Raw genomic sequence first — 20,740 nt, 5'->3', positions numbered from 1 at the left:
AGCCGTATACGGGGGTATTTTCTTCTTGTAATACAATCCATGGGTGGGAGGGGTGGGAGACGTCATGGAACACGGCATGGCACACATGCGCACTTCGCCTTGGGCTGCATAGTCAGGAAGTAAAACCAGGAAGAAAAAGCCCCCATGATGGCTTCATGCGCCAATGAGCTACCTCCGTCCGAATGCATGGGTGGGCGTGGCAGGTCCCCTATCCAGTTCTTTTAATACATCCATGCTTGAGGCACATCGCTGCCTCTCACTGGTTGGAAATATTACTGTTTCTGCTTGCTTGGGAACACTAGTGCAATCCTGGGTGGAACTGTTTTTGTTGGCGGAGGCAAGCGAGACTAGACAGACAGATAGCCGAGTTGCAGCAGCAGCAGCCGCATTCAGAAGCTGCTTGCTTATAGCCTGACTGCACGGATTAAAACCACAGGTCTAAAACACTGCATTTGAACAATTTAGAAGCAATTTATGAGAGAGACTACATGTTGTTTATGTTAACCTAATGACATAACGTCAGCCATGTGTTTCCTGGTTGGAAATTATGCGATCGATCGTATAGTATTCTGCACTCTGCAGCAATCGGATTTTGATTGACAGGCAGCTGCATGTCTTCCCCCAACGGCGTTCAGGCACGGAAAGTCTTACAGGAACTGCGCACCGGACGGTTCCGGCCCACTTTCACCAGTGCCCTGCGACTGGAGAAAGTATGACAGATAGCCTACATATTTAAAACTGTTGAAGTCACTTCTTCCTTTCAGTTTGCTCAGGTCCAGCTGCTGTCCGGCTCTGGGAGAGGATTTGTATGAAAGGAGCGCATGGGAACATGCCTTTAATGGTCCAGACCTCAGTAAAAATCAGATCAGATCTTTATTTGTTTATTTGTTTTTTGTTTTGTTTGTTTTTCAGTGAAAAAGAAATACTATAATTACCGTTGCCACTAAAATCGTAGCACAATTGGTATCTGTCAGTATAAGCTAATTCGCATCCATCAATGCATAAACGGATGGAGCATTCTTATCAGGGTGTCCGACGCACGTGGATGTGTTGAAAACTGATCCATATGCTTTTGAAGCATGTACGGCTGTCATGAGCCTGTCCCGTCCCTCTGCCCTCAGATCCTGATGTCGGAGCCGGGGAAGCTGAAGCAGAAGATCAACGTGTGGCTGGAGGAGTACTGGAACATCACGGACGTGGTGGCCATCTCCGTCTTCCTGCTGGGGCTGCTGCTGCGGCTGCAGAGCGAGCCCTACATGGGCTACGGCCGCGTCATCTACTGCGTGGACATAATCTTCTGGTACATCCGGGTCCTGGACATCTTCGGCGTCAACAAGTACCTGGGGCCCTACGTCATGATGATCGGCAAAATGGTAGGATGGACGTACAGGTGCATGAAGCGTGTTTACATTTAAGGAATAGCTCACCCTGGCTGCTCGGGTGCAACGCGCTGCACGCTTGGAAAATAGAACAGAAGCTGAAACTATCGCTGCAGCGTAGCTTCAGCGTGGCATGCGGCTGGTGTGATCGGTCTCACCTGTTAACAAGGATGCTGAAATGAAGCTGCCTCCGCGCTGCGTAGCTTCAGCATTGCTTCAGCGTAGCTTCGGCTTATGGTGTGAACGAGGGCTAAGGTGCGGCTGCTGTCTCTGTGTCTGCAGATGATTGACATGCTGTACTTTGTGGTGATCATGCTGGTGGTGCTGATGAGTTTCGGCGTGTCGAGGCAGGCCATCCTGCACCCGGACGAGGAGCCAACATGGCGGCTCGCACGCAACATCTTCTACATGCCCTACTGGATGATCTACGGCGAGGTGTTTGCTGACTCCATAGACCGTAAGACTAGAATTCATAGTAAGATTCCTGTTTGGTCCCGGATCATCAGTCTGTCATGTGTGTCCTCATATCGTGATATCACTTCCTGTCCCAGTGATAATCTCTGTGGTTTAATCCCATCGATCCAGAAAGTGAAGTCAAAAACATCTTGATCGCCCTCTAGTGGCTGGCTGCATATAGGTCAAAGATCCCACCCCCTCCATGATAGCGGACGGGATATGAGCCAAACTAAACAATCAAAGTACTAAATTGTTCCCCTCGGTTTCTCTCATTTTAGGTAATGTAGTTCTTATCACACTGATTGATGTATGTGCAAGTGCACATTTTTCTGATAAGTTTTGTTTGTTTTTAAAATGTTATTTGACTATATAAAAAGGGCTGATTGACAGCTGTGACAGCCACTCTCAGACCAGCATGGCTGAGGGGGCTGATACTGTGCAAACTCTGGTTGCAAATGACGTCACACAAGCAAGATGGCAGCTCACTGAAACAAGATATTTTTGCTTCACTTTTCATAGTTGTAGGAAGTGGAGATGCGTTATCCATATACTCAGTATAGACATACAGTATATTATACTGTATGTCAATGGTTAATCTCTATGACACGCGCGTGCACGCACACACACACACACACACACACACGCACACACGCACACGCGCACACGCGCACACACGCACACGCGCACACACACACACACACACACACACACACACACACACACACACACACACACCACGGGTTATGTTTTGTTATGTTATGTTGATTCCATTGTGTTGTGATGTGTGAATGTGTGTGTCCAGTGCATCCTCTGCTGGCAGCTTTATGATTTTTTGTCTGTTTATTTTTTTTTATGCCCAAGATCAAGGACCATGCATTCCTATGACATCATCAAATTGCTTATTTGAGTGGTATACCAACAAGGCATTGTTCTTTGACCTGCAAAATGCATTCACTGATCCTTATTTAGATAATAGGGGGTTAAATAAAACAGGGGGAAGAAAATAAATACATTTTAAATTTTAAATAATTTTCAGTAAATTTGAATCATTATTGTCCTAACATGTCAATTTGTAGGCAGACAATTTGATGATGATCGTCTGCCTGCTAGAAGTAGATGAAATGTGTTTGTGACCTCAGAGTCGGAGAAGACTGCATGGATACACAGCATGAACACAGAACGCAACAGAACAAATTAACATAGAAAACATTCCAGTACCAATGTTAAAACTATGAGTGAAATCAAAACAATTAATAGCAATTTTTTTTATTTATTTTTTTAGCTTTTTCTTATTTTATTCTTTTATTATACATAAGCTGAAAAACGACTCAGTTGTTGAGCCAATCAACGGATATAAAGTGGAGAAGTCATCGTCCTCCTTGCTGAAAGGTGTTGGTGTTTGTATGTTGTTCTCTTTGTGGTACAAATTTCTCTCTTTTCTCTTCAAACTTTCTGCTTGCCTTGGACTGTTGATGGATAGTGTATGCCATGGAAATTAATCGTAAGTATCTCACATAATATGGTATATAAACTAAAAGAGGGCTTTCAAAATGTGTATTTATTTACTATCATTTAATGTCACCGTAACATTGCATTAACAACAATAGGTACTTCCGGGTAGACACCTGCCGATTGATTTAAATTGTGGAGATATCACAAACTTGTTTATTGTTTATTTCTGTTGTCTGTAACATTAAAGATACAGTATATCCTAGTGGTTAAACACGGTGGTCTGACCTATCTGACGTTTGGTTCTGCTTATTTTATGCACTGTGTCGAAAAGCCAAATCTAACCAACAGTGACATCTCACCGCCGGTCGGACGAGCTGAACAAAATCGGAAAAAAATACAAGATTTTTTTTTTTAATGGCTGCAGAATGAATTGATGCAAAGGCTGAAGTGTGTGCTTGTTTTGCACGCAGCACCATGTGGGGACAACCTGTACGATGAGGATGGGAAGAAGCTGCCGCCCTGTATCCCCGGAGCCTGGCTCACCCCGGCCATCATGGCCTGTTACCTGCTGGTGGCAAACATCCTGCTGGTCAACCTCCTCATCGCCGTCTTCAAGTGAGTCCCAGACTCCCTTTTCAAGCTAAACATACACGTTTTCACTGCTGATTCTCCAAGCTAACTTTTACATCTTACAGTTTAGGCATTTAGACATTTACCCGCTAATTCCTATTCATTTAACAGCAATCCTTTACATTCTTTTGAAAACTATATTCACATTTAAAGACAAATCACAATGTGTTCTAAAATGTTAAGTCAAATATCCTTCCTTTCCGAGTTTTTAGTGGTTACGTCATTTAGAAATTCAAACCAATAATCATCAGACTTTTGAACCCCACCCCTTTTTGACCGATCATTCACAATGCATGAAAATGTTTTCTTTTAGCGATGCAGCGATGGCCTTTGCCATCGCTGCCCCAACCCTCTGGAACTCTCTGCCCCTCAACATCAGAAACTCAGACTCACTCACCTCCTTCAAAACCCAACTCAAATCCCACCTCTTCAAAACAGCCTACAATATCTGACTTTTACCTCTAACCACCATTCCATCTCTGCAATCTATTGATTTGTATTTGTTTTGTATCTGTATTTGTTCTTGTTATTTAGTTTGTTTACTGTATTACTGTTCTATGTATTGTAAAGCGTCTTTGAGTTCCCCAGAAAAGCGCTAGATAAAACTTATGTATTATTATTATTATTATTATTATTATTTTATTCTGTTCTTGCACATAGAGTGCCAAAGTCAGCCCTCTTCCGGCCTAGGCATACGAACCACGGAATTTTCCGTCATTCATTTTCCCCATAGACATTTCATAAAATTCTTATAAAAAATAGTTTTATAAGAATATATATATATTCAGAATCAAGAGAGGTCATATAACATTTCACCTGGAAGGGGGGAGAGTGTAAATTATTTTACTATTTTTATAAGAATTTTACGAAATGTCTATGGAAAAAAGAATGGTGGAAAATCCCATGGTTCGTATGCCTAACCCGGATAGGGCACGACTTTGGCACTATATTGCCAGTCTCTTTCTTCATCTTCTCATTCTCTGACAGCAACACCTTCTTCGAGGTGAAGTCCATCTCCAACCAGGTGTGGAAGTTCCAGCGGTACCAGCTGATCATGACCTTCCATGACCGACCCACCCTCCCTCCGCCCCTCATCATCTTCCCCCACATCTACATCGTGCTGCGCCATCTGTGCTGCCGCTGCCGACGCCGGCACGAGGGCGAACACCACGACCGAGAGCGCGGACTACGTAAGAACCGCTCCCAGAGCTTCTTCTGGATGTGTTTCAAGAGCAGTTTGGGCAGCAGGGTGCAGTGAGGAAGAAGACTGCAGGATGTCAGGATTGGTCATTGGGTTTCTAGAATGTCCTAAGAGGTGCTAGCCTGGTTTAACCCATTGATACCTGATGCAGCGTTTGTGTGTGTATCCCTTTAAGACTCTTAAAGGGATACACACACAAATGAGGGATATACATGCAAATGCTGCATCAGGTATCAATGGGTAACTATCCTGATAACATGATCTCACATTCTGTTCAGGTCTATGTATCAGTCTGGACTCCAAGCCGTCCACAGTCATTTCAGTGGGTGGGAGTACTTTACTTGCCTTGACAGACAACTCCTTCAGCCAATCAGTGTCGCCAAATCCAGTCCTGTTTAGATCCTCTTCCTATTCAAAGACAGACATGTTTGTAATGTCTGACAGAGTTGGTGCTGAGTGCAGAGTAGCTGAAGAATCTGTACGAGTTGGAGGAGCAGTGACAGAAACATGTTTGGGATGTCTGACAGAGCTGGTGCTGAATGCAGAGGAGCTGAAGAGCCTGTACGAGTTCGAGGAGCAGTGTGTGGAGGAGCACTTCCGTGAGAAAGAGGATGAAGAGCAGTCGTCCAATAACGAACGGATTCGAGTCACATCCGAAAGGTACAGTTGGAGGTAGAGGTCTTTGGGTATGCCTGAACCCCCGAATAACCGAGGGTCTGACCCAGACAAAGCCGGATACCCCGGGTCCATTCTAGACAAATCGGTTCTGTACGGGGTCCGGGTCTCAGCTTTCTAATAATAGACGGTTCGATCCGGTTCTGGGTATTACATTTCTGGGGCTTTTGGTGTTCTGGCATGACTTTTTGGACCCATGAAGATCTAGTTGGATGCACATCTGATATTAAGTGTTAGTATTAATTAGTATAGTATAGTATAGTATAGTATAGTATGATTAGTATTAGGTTTTAACCTACTGTACTATATGGGTTGAGATATATATATATACCACATATATATATATATATATATATATTAGGGCTGTCAGCGTTAACGCGTTAATCGCGCATTAATGCCTGCCGCCCATAACGCGCTATTTTTTTTTATCGCGTTAATCGCATGCCGCTATTTTGTCCCTTCGTCGCACCCGTACTTGTAGTCAAGCCGTTCGCAGCCGTTTCCTGTCTTCTGCCTGTGGAGGCATGGAAGACTTAAAGACAGCAATGCGCTTCTAAATGGCTCGTTTTACTTTAAATAACACCCAAATGGCACAGTGGACAAGTCAAGAGCAGTAGTTTGCACCTTGTGTAAAACGGATTAAAATATCACTGAAGTACATCGAGTTTGAGCTATCACCTAAAAGCTAAGCATACCAGAGCAGCTTGCGGCCAGCTAGCAGCCAGCTAGCTAGCGCGAGACTCATTCATCACTCATTCTTCCTTCAGTCTCGGATGCGTGGGTCCTCTACCCACTGGGAGGTCGGCTCCAATGGCTTCACGCAATCTACACGTTATCAATACACAGTTTTCAATACCGAGCCATACATGGAATTGCCAAAGTTTTTAGCTCAGATACAGCCTTCTTCGGCTGTGTCATTTTGGGTTTCGACTGCTCCACAGCGCCGCCGCCGGAAGTATCGGTTCTGGAGCGTTCTGGAGTGTTTACAATTATTGTGCATTTATTTTCTATTCAAGATGCATTTTGTAGACATTTTGTGACCTCCTGTCTACATTGCACTATTGAATTGAAAATAAATCTAAAATTCAAGATCACAAAGTACATTTATTTGCATTCATTTGATTCCCAATCACGACACACTGGTAAGAATTATTAATATCTAATTAAACATGCTTTGCAATGCAAAATAATGGCATTTTAAAACATCCGATACAAAGATGCGATTAATCGCGATTAAGAAAATGAATCGTTTGACAGCCCTAATATATATATATATACCGGTACACATTATGTATATGTGTATATTTCCCCCAGAACTTTATTCTTCTCAAGCTGAAAGAGAGAATCTCTCTCCTTAGGGTGGAGAACATGGCCATGCGCCTGGAGGAGGTGAATGAGAGGGAGCACTCCATGAAGGCCTCCCTACAGACGGTGGATCTCCGCCTGTCCCAGATCGAAGAGTTCTCCACCCGGATGCTCAACGCCATGGAGAAGCTGGCTGGTATCGACCGGGCCGAGCTGGTCCGAACTCGCTCTGGAGCATCTTCCATCTGCGAGCCGTCCGCCCTGTTCCGCCACAGCAGCATCAACAGCGCCGACAGCTGCAGCCTCTACCGCCTCCACCTGGACAACGACGAGCGGCTCGCTGTGTCTGGAGACTTGGAGGCCGGCGAGAGGAGAGCCCAGCTCAGTCCCGAGAGACACGGGAGCATCAGTGAGGGAATTCCCATATCAGGTAGGATAAGACACGACAAGACAAGCAGTGGAGACACATCACGAGGGAAACCAGTGCGATGCTGCTTTGGCCCACAAAAATATGTCATGCCTGTGGTACTCTATTGGGCAGTTGAGGCAGCAAACTGACACAGCAAAGATGACTATAGCAAAAATGTCAAAAATTAATATAGCAAATGGTTGGGTTTTCAAACATAATGCAACTGACAAAAAGTGGAATTGTATGGATGGAAAGTACAGGAAAAAGTATGCATTAAAATATTGCAAGGGTCTGCAAAAATAATAGCACAGTTGTACTGAGGCAAAGAAAGACTGAAAAGAATGAAAACTAGATGTGAAAGATATGCAGCATAAATGAAAAGTTACAAACCTACCAAGACATAAGCAATATGCAACACATTAGAAGGATATGGATGTGAAGAAGACAGGATGTGAATGTCCATCTTATATGAGTTAAACGTGTGTAATGTTCACAGGTGATGGGAACTCCACTGTCAAGGAGTATGGGCTGACCTTAGAGGTGATGGGACAAAAAGACCGGACTCGTTCCACCTCCAGCGTCGACATCCTGATTTCCCCTTGCGACTCGGACCAGAGACTTGCAGAAACTCCTCCCGCTTCAGCTCACTCCGCCCCCACTTCAATTGAGTCCGCCCCCGCTACAACTCAATCCACCCCCAGTTCAGCTGAATCCGGCCCCAGTTTAGCCGAATCCGTCCCGGTCACGATGGACGCTGCCATAGAGCAAGCAGGACTGGAGAAAGTGGGGCCGGAGAAGACCAAACTAGAGGGCGCTGTTTCGTACCCCCTGGACAGGTCAAAGGTCATGAGCTACTTACCGTCTCTGGCTCTCAGTGACTCCCCGTCGTCCAACCGGAAGGCCATTAGTGGTATCATGTTCAACCCTGTGGACAGAGAAGAGGACTGGGCGACAGACTTCACCACAGCAGCCACCCGCTCAGAACAGGGCTTAAAGTCTCCTATTATGACTCACTGGGGAGCTCGCTTTGAGTACAAAGTCCACCCTTCCCCCTTCGGCCACATGCCCAAGGTGTCTGTAGTGAAGTCCGTCGACAACGTACCCAACACCGGTGAAACTACCCAGGAAGTCGAAGGGATAACACTTAAGCCATTTGCCGGAGAATGGGAAGTAGCAACGACAGACAGCAACCAGGGTAACGGGGACGAGCAGGCATCAAAAGACACAGAACATTCACTGGTGGCTGAGGTCAGGATGTACCCAGCGCTCAGGTCCAAGAGCCTGAACACCAACCCTCGCAAGGGGAAGGTGAAGAAGGACAGTCAGGAGAAGCCCCGTTCAGCCAGCAGTGTCAAAGACCTGGGTTCAGCCAGCAGTGTGAAAGACCTGGGTTCAGCCAGCAGTGTCAAAGACCTGGGTTCAGCCAGCAGTGTGAAAGACCTGGGTTCAGCCAGCAGTGTCAAAGACCTGGTGGCAGCATTCAGTGGTCCAGGGGAAAAGACAGGTCGAGAATCCAGGACAGGCTCCCGAGACAGTTCTGGCTGTTGAGACTGGATGGCTGGTTTGAGCCAACTGTGGACTCTTAATAGAGGTCCAAGCATTGCAGGTGCTGGTAGTGGAGCAGCTTAGCTAAAAATTACATAACAATTGTGCATTTTGTGATAAAAGCATATAATTTGGTACAAGGCATTCCAAACAGAATTGGATATCCGGGCATCATGAATTTGGGAAAGAAAAAAGAAAATTTTGCAATTTTTTTTGCAGTCAGACTAGCAGCCTATGGAAATTATAATTGCAATAAATGTGTGTAGACTAATATGATATTGGTGTCAAATCATGATTTTATTCATGAGGAATTCAAATTTGGAACTTTAGAATTGCTCTCACTATTCCACAGGTTAGGTTTGGGCAGTTATGGCAAAATCACTTACGTTGAGTCTTGAAATGCTCCTGAGCAATTCTACAGTTCCAAATTTGAATCCCTTGTACTAAGAAATGTGTGATTTGACACAAAGATCATCCATATCAGATTAGTATACACAACTTTATTGCAGTTACAATTTCCATAGGTTGCCACTGCCAGTCTGTGGCCGTAATCCCTGATATAAGTGTACTAAATTATAAATGATATGCTTTTATTTCAAAATGCTCAATTGTTATACCCCACTATGGAACACTATTGTATTTTTTTTTTCAGATAAAAGCAGGTGGATTCCTACGCCCCCCCTCATACAAACGTTGCAGATCCTCGACTACAGTATCTTCCAACAACCTTGGGGATTCTGATGTCATGGCCCTGAAGTTACAAATTGCCTGTCTACTGTATACTTTCTGTTTACATACAACAAATACTTTTACAGGTAAATCATACAGGAGAGGAGGGCAAACAGCACGGGAGGCTCGCTTGTGCAGCTCCTACTGAAGAGTAAATCCACTTTGCTATATTTTAAGGTTTGTGTCTGTGTTTTACTCTAAAACGTTTTTTTACACATTAACTTGATGCTGTTTTCTGTGTTTAACTGATGCAGTGGAAATTAAAGAAAGCGTAAAGCAAAATACTTTGTTGTTTGGTGGATTAAATTTGTCTGTAAACAGTATCAGGGTGATTATTTTATTTTAGGCACTTGAATAAAATCTCATAAAACCTGCCACCGACTGTTGCTGGACTAGCACTCATAGAATGTATTTATTAAAGCTGCACTAGACAACTATAATCTCAATAATTTACACAGAATGGTGAAAAACCACAACTTTGGTCAGCAGAAAAGTATTTCAGAATGCAACACATCAAACCATGAAGAGGACATGAAACATTTAATCATGACGAGTTAATTTGCATTAAAAAAAGACAGGACAGACATGACACTGCTTTCAAGTCGGACATTTACCAGATTTACTAGAAAGCTGAACATTTCAGCTTTTCCCCAACTGACGCTCATGGCATCAGCCTGACTGACTGTACAGTACAGGACAGTACAGTACGAGTACAGTGGAGGAGAGTACAGTTTCTTTAATGTCACTTTGATTTTTCAGTATTGCTCAGCATCTGAAGGAAAAACAAACGACTCAAAATAAATTAGTGAGATCCTAAAATTCAAAAGGAAAATGAGAGAGAGAGAGAGAGAGAGAGAATAAGGGTTTAAACTGATGTACAGTAGTGCTGATTCTCACTGATGCCGTTCAGCCACCAGGGGGCAGCATCTGTGTCAAACTGCAGAGCACCTTATGATCATTTCTCATTTGTATAATAATAATAATAATGCACAGCTTGGTTCAATATAAGTGTGTGTGTGTGTGTGTGTGTGTGTGTGTGTGTGTGTGTGTGTGTGTGTGTGTGTGTGTGTGTGTGTGTGTGTGTGTGTGTGAAGTTTCCTTCATTGTTATTATTATTATGATTACTACTATTGTTGTTGTTGTTGTTGTTGTTGTTATATGTATGACCAAATGGCTACATATTGGATTAAATTTTATTTCATTCCATTAGCCTACTTTTAGTAACCTGACTCCGCCAGATGGGGGCGGCGTTGTTCCACAAATTCACAATCCCTCCTCCTTAGGTTGTGAAACAAATGTGAACCAACCTACATCCATCTAGCGTCAGGTTATACGTTTAGGTCATTAAGCCACATTAAACTGTAGTAACTTGATTGTTTTGGGGTAATTTACCACATTATTATTTCATTCCAACTAGTCTATTTCAGTGTTTTCCTGGTTGTAGCCTAGTGGGTTAAGTAGGATAAGAAGACTATTTATTTATTCATCAGTTTCAGCTAAATGTAAAGCACATTGAGCTCAATCATTTTCATTTGGGCATCTTGTCACGTTTTTCTGACCATAGAGAGTTAGCTTAGCTTTAACTTGTTATTTTCACCACAGTATCTCCTTGTGTCCCCCTGCTGCTTGAATTAACATTAAATTACAGCTCCCCCACTCAAATGCCACGACAACGCTTCTCCATAGATAGCCAAAGTTACGCCCACTTTCGGGTTAGGCATTTGCACCAAGAGATTTCATCCGCCATTTATTTTCCCATAGACATTTTGTTAAATGTTTGTAAAAACATAGTTTTACTTAGTCAAAGTAAATGATTCAGCTGTATTTAGAAACAGGAGAGACCATAACATTGCAGTCGGACCAAAACGTAAAAATATAGCGGATTATAATTTTTTTAGTTTTACTTTTTTAGTTTTGGTCTGAGCGAAATGTTCTATTGTCTCTCCTGAGCTGAATCGCTTGGTTTGACCAAGTAAAACTATTGTAACGTGTCGGGTAATCCAAGTATTACCTGTAATGTGATGTGCAACAGAAGTGTCTCAACTGCGGCTAGGAACTGATGTGTGTGGGTGTGTTCCTAGGGGGAAGGGGATATATGTGACCAGCGGCCGGGGCGGAAGAGAGTCAGTGCCATGTGGGCGAGCAGACCGGTTGTTGTGTGTAGAGCTAGCTCTGTGAAGCTAGCTGCTAGGAGCTAAAGAAGCCTGTGAATAAAGAACCTGTACCAACATCAACTCTCCGTTCCTTGGACAAATACCCACTTTGTTACATTGGTGTCAGGCAGTAAAGCGGTAACGCCTCTGATTCGGCCGGGAGAGGAGAGAGTGAGGAGGAACGACGGAGAAAGTGCGGAATGAAGCGGCTAAAGATGAAGAGCGAGGTGGAAGAGTCTGAAGCCTCGGTGTATCCGGAGAATAAGGGGGAACACAGACGGATGAAGGAGGAATACAGACTGATGAGGGAGAACCTCGGGCGGGAGGAGAGCGGAGCCGAGCCGGGCCCCGCTGGCAGACAGGCGGGGAGTGACGAGGCTGAAGCACGGCCCGCGACGGCGGGGGATGGCGCCCGCAGAACCAGGAAGGACGTGCCCGTCCCGAAATACAACGGTAAAGGCGAGTGGGAGCCATATTGCACAATGTTTAACGTAGCAGCGGACATGAATGGCTGGTCGAGGGAAGAGAGAGCCAGTCACTTGGTGATGTCGCTCGAGGGCGAAGCTATAACATGTGTGGCAGCAATGGCAGACACAAAAGACTTAGACATTGTGATGGCGGCCCTGCGGAGACGCTTCGGACGATGTGAAGAGCAGGCCATCGTAGCCGCGGAACTGTGTAACAGACGCAGACGGCAGGGTGAGTCGCTGCGTGCACTGGCAACAGACATTGAGACTCTCAGCCGGCGCGCATACAGCCAGCTACCGACGGAGGCGCTGGATGGGTTAGCCCTAAGCTACTTTGTCCAGGCCATCGAGCCACGGGGTCTAAGCCAGAAGGTAACGCTGGGACATCCAAAAACACTGGGAGCAGCGCTGGAGTTGGCGCTGGAGATAGAGACAGTGGAGGGCTGGGATAGGAGCAGCGGCGTGGTGGAGGCCGCCCCAGTGGTGAGAATGGCAGCGGAGAGCCAGCTACAAGAAGAGCCAGCGTGGAAGACGGCCTTGGCAGAGCAAGGCAACATGGTGAAAGAGCTATCTGAGTCGGTGCGCCAGTTAACAGAACAACTGCTCCGAAGAGCGACCCTGCAGCCCACCCCACGAGACAATACCGGGGCCAGGGGGCCCGGGGCCATGCGCTGCTGGACCTGTGGACGCCCCGGGCATCGGGCCAGAGAGTGCCGCGGAGGAGCGTGGAACCAGGGAAACGGCGCGGGGCCCGTCTAAGAGGGGCGAGACGGGCCCCCTACGTCATATTCCCTATGGCCACGTCACCGTTGGAGGGGGCCCAGCGGTACAGACGGGGAGGTGGGGCGTCGCCTTCCCCCGAAGCAGACGACATCGCCGGCGCTGTCAACATGCAGAACGGGCCGCACACGATGAACGGCTGCCATGTTCAGGTCCGCCTGCAAGGGAAGCCCTGTGTCGCCCTGGTGGACACGGGGTGTACGGCAACGCTGGTGAACTACAACATGATGCCAGAGGGAGCGCTTCTGGAGCAGCCAGCGGACCAGCTGCTGAGGACAGTATCCGGTGAGTTGATGCCGATGAGGGGAAGGGGGTCCGTGATGATAACTGTGGGGGGACAGACAGTGAACTTTCCGGTATGGGTAGTAGAGATGGCGGGGCCCTGTATCTTGGGGGAGGACTACTTGACGCTAAACCAATGCACAGTAGACCTAGGGAAGAGCACACTGACGTTTGCAGGGGGGCCGGTAGTCCAGATGGGTCACCCTCCCACCGCTCCAGGGGAGCAACCAAACGTCAATAACATCACTGTATACCGCGTCACAGTTGAGCACGGGCCCCACGCGGAGCCGCAAAAGAGACTGTGTTGGACATGTGGAGAGCCGGGCCACGTGGCGAGGTGGTGCAGAAGCGGTCCCGGGAGACGGACCGGGTATGCGGGACAACGACATGGACAGCAGGGAGCCTGCTGGGCATGCGGCGAGATTGGACACCTGGCTAGAGAGTGTCAAAAGGCTGTCGGGGACCGGAGGGCAGCGGGAGAAGAGAGACGTGCAGGCGGCGGACAGGTGAGACTCTGCTGGACTTGCCGTTCGCCTGGGCACTTAGCCAGAAACTGCACTGCGCCCCCCACGGTTGCTGTGCGGAAAGCCGAGGTGGAGAGCGAGGCCGGTTGTGTTCCCCCTGTGGTCCTGAACACGCCGTCCCCTGGGGAAGGGGGGCGGGAGGACGACCGAGTGCAGGAGGTGGAGGAAGACGAGGAGGACTGTCCAGATGTGGATCTGGAGGACGACAGAGCGACCATCAAGGATGTCGACGTGAGTGAGTGGAGACGCAGGCAGGCGGAGGACGCGGAGATCGGTCCGGTGCTTGCGTGGGTGGCGGCCGGACGCCGGCCCCCTGTGGAGGAGACTCACATGTTTTCCGGTGCCACGAAAGGACTGTGGAACGTGTTTTCCGACCTGCGGCTGGATGAAGACGGGCTGTTGGAGAGAACAGAGCACGGGGTAAAAGGGAGGCAGGCGGTTGTACCCGGTTGCCTGCGAGAGTTGGCGCTTAAGGGGGCACACAAGGGCCCTGGTTCCAGTCATTTTGGGCCCGAAGAGACACTCACCCGCATCCGTGGACATTTCTACTGGGGCAAACAGAAGGAGGATGTGCGAAGATACTGCGATGCGTGTGAGGACTGTGGGGCACAGAGGGGGGACCGTGCTGACTTACACTGCAGAGGATTAACCCCACTGGGGGTTGAGCGGGACTAGTGTGCTTCAGGGGGGACAGAAGCTGTAAAAGGGGGGATGGAAATGGGGTTTAAAAAGAAAAGTTAAGGAAAATGTGGGGGCTTGTGTTTAATTGAGATGTGGGGGTTATTGTTGAATGGGCTATTGTGTTGAATTTAAATGAATGTGTGAAAAAGAAGGAAATAATGAAAACTAGACATTATGGAGTGCCTAATGGGAAACTAGACATTATGGGGGTACCTAATGGAAAACTAGACATTACGGAGTACCTGATGCAAACTGGACATTATGACGGGGGTGTTGGAAAAAAAGAAGGGACTAATTGTGGGGAATTGAAATGTTGTGGGGTTTGTGGGAATTAGATTTTGATGTGGTGATGGGAAAAATATTGTGTTGGGTGTGTTTTGGTACAGGGGGATATGTGTGGGTTGTGGGTGTTAACGTGGGCGTTAACAAATGTTGGGTGAGGAGTATGTAACGTGTCGGGTAATCCAAGTATTACCTGTAATGTGATGTGCAACAGAAGTGTCTCAACTGCGGCTAGGAACTGATGTGTGTGGGTGTGTTCCTAGGGGGAAGGGGATATATGTGACCAGCGGCCGGGGCGGAAGCCAATGAGTGCCATGTGGGCGAGCAGACCGGTTGTTGTGTCTAGAGCTAGCGGTGTGAAGCTAGCTGCTAGGAGCTAAAGGAGCCTGTGAATAAAGAACCTGTACCAACTACAACTCTCCGTTCCTTGGACAAATACCCACTTTGTTACATTGGTGTCAGACAGTAAAGCGGTAACGCCTCTGATTCGGCCGGGAGAGGAGAGAGTGAGGAGGAACGACGGAGAAAGTGCGGAATGGAGCGGCTAAAGATGAAGAGCGAGGTGGAAGAGTCTGAAGCCTCGGTGTATCCGGAGAATAAGGGGGAATACAGACGGATGAAGGAGGAATACAGACTGATGAGGGAGAACCTCGGGCGGGAGGAGAGCGGAGCCGAGCCGGGCCCCGCTGGCAGACAGGCGGGGAGTGACGAGGCTGAAGCACGGCACGCGACGGCGGGGGATGGCGCCCGCAGAACCAGGAAGGACGTGCCCGTCCCGAAATACAACGGTAAAGGCGAGTGGGAGCCATATTGCACAATGTTTAACGTAGCAGCGGACATGAATGGCTGGTCGAGGGAAGAGAGAGCCAGTCACTTGGTGATGTCGCTCGAGGGCGAAGCTATAACATGTGTGGCAGCAATGGCAGACACAAAAGACTTAGACATTGTGATGGCGGCCCTGCGGAGACGCTTCGGACGATGTGAAGAGCAGGCCATCGTAGCCGCGGAACTGTGTAACAGACGCAGACGGCAGGGTGAGTCGCTGCGTGCACTGGCAACAGACATTGAGACTCTCAGCCGGCACGCATACAGCCAGCTACCGACGGAGGCGCTGGATGGGTTAGCCCTAAGCTACTTTGTCCAGGCCATCGAGCCACGGAGTCTAAGCCAGAAGGTAACGCTGGGACATCCAAAAACACTGGGAGCAGCGCTGGAGTTGGCGCTGGAGATAGAGACAGTAGAAGGCTGGGATAAGAGCAGCGGCATAATGGAGGCCGCCCCAGTGGTGAGAATGGCAGCGGAGAGCCAGCTACAAGAAGAGCCAGCGTGGAAGACGGCCTTGGCAGAGCAAGGCAACATGGTGAAAGAGCTATCTGAGTCGGTGCGCCAGTTAACAGAACAACTGCTCCGAAGAGCGACCCTGCAGCCCACCCCACGAGACAATACCGGGGCCAGGGGGCCCGGGGCCATGCGCTGCTGGACCTGTGGACGCCCCGGGCATCGGGCCAGAGAGTGCCGCGGAAGAGCGTGGAACCAGGGAAACGGCGCGGGGCCCGTCTAAGAGGGGCGAGACGGGCCCCCTACGTCATATTCCCTATGGCCACGTCACCGTTGGAGGGGGCCCAGCGGTACAGACGGGGAGGTGGGGCGTCGCCTTCCCCCGAAGCAGACGACATCGCCGGCGCTGTCAACATGCAGAACGGGCCGCACACGATGAACGGCTGCCATGTTCAGGTCCGCCTGCAAGGGAAGCCCTGTGTCGCCCTGGTGGACACGGGGTGTACGGCAACGCTGGTGAACTACAACATGATGCCAGAGGGAGCGCTTCTGGAGCAGCCAGCGGACCAGCTGCTGAGGACAGTATCCGGTGAGTTGATGCCGATGAGGGGAAGGGGGTCCGTGATGATAACTGTGGGGGGACAGACAGTGAACTTTCCGGTATGGGTAGTAGAGATGGCGGGGCCCTGTATCTTGGGGGAGGACTACTTGACGCTAAACCAATGCACAGTAGACCTAGGGAAGAGCACACTGACGTTTGCAGGGGGGCCGGTAGTCCAGATGGGTCACCCTCCCACCGCTCCAGGGGAGCAACCAAACGTCAATAACATCACTGTATACCGCGTCACAGTTGAGCACGGGCCCCACGCGGAGCCGCAAAAGAGACTGTGTTGGACATGTGGAGAGCCGGGCCACGTGGCGAGGTGGTGCAGAAGCGGTCCCGGGAGACGGACCGGGTATGCGGGACAACGACATGGACAGCAGGGAGCCTGCTGGGCATGCGGCGAGATTGGACACCTGGCTAGAGAGTGTCAAAAGGCTGTCGGGGACCGGAGGGCAGCGGGAGAAGAGAGACGTGCAGGCGGCGGACAGGTGAGACTCTGCTGGACTTGCCGTTCGCCTGGGCACTTAGCCAGAAACTGCACTGCGCCCCCCACGGTTGCTGTGCGGAAAGCCGAGGTGGAGAGCGAGGCCGGTTGTGTTCCCCCTGTGGTCCTGAACACGCCGTCCCCTGGGGAAGGGGGGCGGGAGGACGACCGAGTGCAGGAGGTGGAGGAAGACGAGGAGGACTGTCCAGATGTGGATCTGGAGGACGACAGAGCGACCATCAAGGATGTCGACGTGAGTGAGTGGAGACGCAGGCAGGCGGAGGACGCGGAGATCGGTCCGGTGCTTGCGTGGGTGGCGGCCGGACGCCGGCCCCCTGTGGAGGAGACTCACACGTTTTCCGGTGCCACGAAGGGACTGTGGAACGTGTTTTCCGACCTGCGGCTGGATGAAGACGGGCTGTTGGAGAGAACAGAGCACGGGGTAAAAGGGAGGCAGGCGGTTGTACCCGGTTGCCTGCGAGAGTTGGCGCTTAAGGGGGCACACAAGGGCCCTGGTTCCAGTCATTTTGGGCCCGAAGAGACACTCACCCGCATCCGTGGACATTTCTACTGGGGCAAACAGAAGGAGGATGTGCAAAGATACTGCGATGCGTGTGAGGACTGTGGGGCACAGAGGGGGGACCGTGCTGACGTACACTGCAGAGGATTAACCCCACTGGGGGTTGAGCGGGACTAGCGTGCTTCAGGGGGGACAGAAGCTGTAAAAGGGGGGATGGAAATGGGGTTTAAAAAGAAAAGTTAAGGAAAATGTGGGGGCTTGTGTTTAATTGAGATGTGGGGGTTATTGTTGAATGGGCTATTGTGTTGAATTGAAATGAATGTGTGAAAAAGAAGGAAATAATGAAAACTAGACATTATGGAGTGCCTAATGGGAAACTAGACATTATGGGGGTACCTAATGGAAAACTAGACATTACGGAGTACCTGATGCAAACTGGACATTATGACGGGGGTGTTGGAAAAAAAGAAGGGACTAATTGTGGGGAATTGAAATGTTGTGGGGTTTGTGGGAATTAGATTTTGATGTGGTGATGGGAAAAATATTGTGTTGGGTGTGTTTTGGTACAGGGGGATATGTGTGGGTTGTGGGTGTTAACGTGGGCGTTAACAAATGTTGGGTGAGGAGTATGTAACGTGTCGGGTAATCCAAGTATTACCTGTAATGTGATGTGCAACAGAAGTGTCTCAACTGCGGCTAGGAACTGATGTGTGTGGGTGTGTTCCTAGGGGGAAGGGGATATATGTGACCAGCGGCCGGGGCGGAAGCCAATGAGTGCCATGTGGGCGAGCAGACCGGTTGTTGTGTCTAGAGCTAGCGGTGTGAAGCTAGCTGCTAGGAGCTAAAGGAGCCTGTGAATAAAGAACCTGTACCAACTACAACTCTCCGTTCCTTGGACAAATACCCACTTTGTTACAATAGCTACAACAAATCTAGGCTAGGATATATATCTAATGATGTCATGATGATCACCGACTGCGACTGGAGGTCACAGTACACCCAGCCACCACACCAGTTTGTCAAATGGGATTTTATTTTGGAAAAGCTCTACCGGAAGTCATGTTGTTGTTTTGTTGCTAACTTGCCACTGGCTCCAGCGCAGAGCGCGCACCTCGCTCTCGGTGACACACTGGCTGTCAGCTTCTCCCCGAGGAAAGACTCTCTCCGGCGGCTTTACAGCACCACGACCCCTGCGGCTTGTCCTCCGACCTCCGCAGCTCGCATATTACTTTAGCCTGATTATCTTTGACAGTCTCGAGTGCTTTTGAACGCGTGTAAAAAGGATCAGACACTGAGTGAACAGAAGACTTGTTGTGTCTGGTCAAAGTGAGCTGATAGACTGACTGGATCATCTGTCTCACCGCTTTGTTCTGCACCTCTAGCGGAGTGGAAGGAACTTTCTGCGCATCGTTCAGACGAGAAAGTCAACCTCCAAGGTATGTCTTGCCTTCTTTACTAGCCTACTCTTAGAGGCCATTTACACCTGGCGCTAACATGCGTTTTCTGTGATCAGATTGCAATCAGATTGTGTTTTATCACTTGAAATGCCAGGTGTAAACACCCCCCAAAACGCATTGAAGAAGGATTGCAATCTGATCGGCCAAACCACCTCCGGAGGTGGTCAGGGATGCATTGTGGACACGTTGAACACAAGTGTAAATGCAATGTGTCCTCTCAATCTGGATACAGCAACTTTATGCGGATTGAGAGGACAACCATTTGTGCAATCTGATTGCAATCAGATTGCAGAAAATGCATGTTAACGCCAGGTGTAAATGGAATCAGGCTGAAGTGATAAAATACAATCAGATTGCAATCTGATGGCAGAAACCACATGTTAACGCCAGGTGTAAATGGCCTCATATATGTTATAGCCTACATAATGTCAATATTCCTCTCTTGGAAGGTGTGTCTGTGATATTCAACAGTGTTTTGGGGTTTATTGTCTCTCTCCTATGGTATCGTAATATGCCTGCATCTTCACTCATCATATAGGCTATATTTCTACAGGGGGTATTTTTGTTTCATAAAGCTTAATTTGTGTAGTTAGGCTATTCTTCCAAATGCTCGTGGGATTAAAATCACACTATCTTAAAATGATCAACTGTCAAATTCAAAGATTAGCCTCTCGATCTCTGCCTGACTCTTCTTAATTTAATCATAAAGAAGAAATAACTTTTAAATATTTGCCCCTAGAATACACCTACGCCTACAGCAGGTGCTTATCTGCATTTATGGGGCTGATTTGTCTCCCATTTTGGAAATAATCTCTTGTTGTTGTTTATGTTGTTGTTTATTTATTTGTATTTGCTAGTTGAGTCATTCTGTGGGAACAACAACTATAATCATAAAACCTACATGTAGCATACTGTACTGTATCATCATTGTTGTACAATGGAATTTCACCACTCCTCATCAGCTGTATAATAATTATAACAGCTTCTATAAACCAAATTGAATGAAACCAAGAGTCCAGAAAGTGTCTTATAAAAGTATATTTAAAGCCATACATTACTTTGGCAAACTGCATTATTTGCCAAAGGACGGAATTCTCAATGTACACATTTTTGTATGTCATACAGAGTCCCAATGTATTCAGTCCTTTGGCAATGCAGTTTGCCAAAGTAATGTATGGCTTTATACTTTTATAAGACACTCATAATTCCATTCTACAACAATAATCATGTTTACCATTACTGACCATGTCTGTGCTGTTTCTTCACCCTGATACATTTATAATGAGCCGTTTTGATTCATATCGGTGTTGAAAGACAGACAGACAGAGACATCAAAGGCGTCACTCTGCTTTAGTGGATGTCTGTGGTTTCCTGCCTGTGCATCTCTATATCTCTCCATCAAACTATTTACCTTTGTGACTCAACTCTCATCGTAAAAGCAAGGTTA

At 48.0% G+C, this 20,740-nt stretch overlaps 2 protein-coding genes across 2 annotated transcripts in view; both read left to right on the top strand.

Moving 5' to 3' along the window:
* The window catches only part of LOC310791515 (transient receptor potential cation channel subfamily M member 1-like), a gene marked incomplete at both ends in the record, with an annotated part of 49,017 nt that extends 39,962 nt beyond the window's left edge, over positions 1-9,055 (top strand). Inside the window, 8 exons of the mRNA XM_083653190.1 lie at positions 1,122-1,373; positions 1,662-1,836; positions 3,316-3,336; positions 3,758-3,902; positions 4,905-5,107; positions 5,646-5,778; positions 7,152-7,528; positions 8,004-9,055. Coding sequence (XP_083509316.1) covers positions 1,122-1,373; positions 1,662-1,836; positions 3,316-3,336; positions 3,758-3,902; positions 4,905-5,107; positions 5,646-5,778; positions 7,152-7,528; positions 8,004-9,055 — 2,358 coding nt within the window. The remainder of the gene's footprint in view (positions 1-1,121; positions 1,374-1,661; positions 1,837-3,315; positions 3,337-3,757; positions 3,903-4,904; positions 5,108-5,645; positions 5,779-7,151; positions 7,529-8,003) is intronic.
* Positions 9,056-12,134: 3,079 nt separating this feature from the next.
* Positions 12,135-20,740, top strand: part of LOC310791513 (synapse-associated protein 1-like) — a gene marked incomplete at both ends in the record, with an annotated part of 30,591 nt that continues 21,985 nt past the window's right edge. The window contains 2 exons of the mRNA XM_083653188.1: positions 12,135-12,182; positions 19,219-19,272. Of these exons, the coding sequence (XP_083509314.1) occupies positions 12,135-12,182; positions 19,219-19,272 (102 nt within the window). The remainder of the gene's footprint in view (positions 12,183-19,218; positions 19,273-20,740) is intronic.

Source organism: Poromitra crassiceps, assembly GCF_964638095.1.
Source record: "Poromitra crassiceps genome assembly, chromosome: 16".
NCBI classification, from domain to species: Eukaryota; Metazoa; Chordata; class Actinopteri; order Beryciformes; family Melamphaidae; genus Poromitra; species Poromitra crassiceps.
Note: the sequence above shows the minus strand (reverse complement) of the source record. Positions and strands in the feature narration are given on the sequence as shown.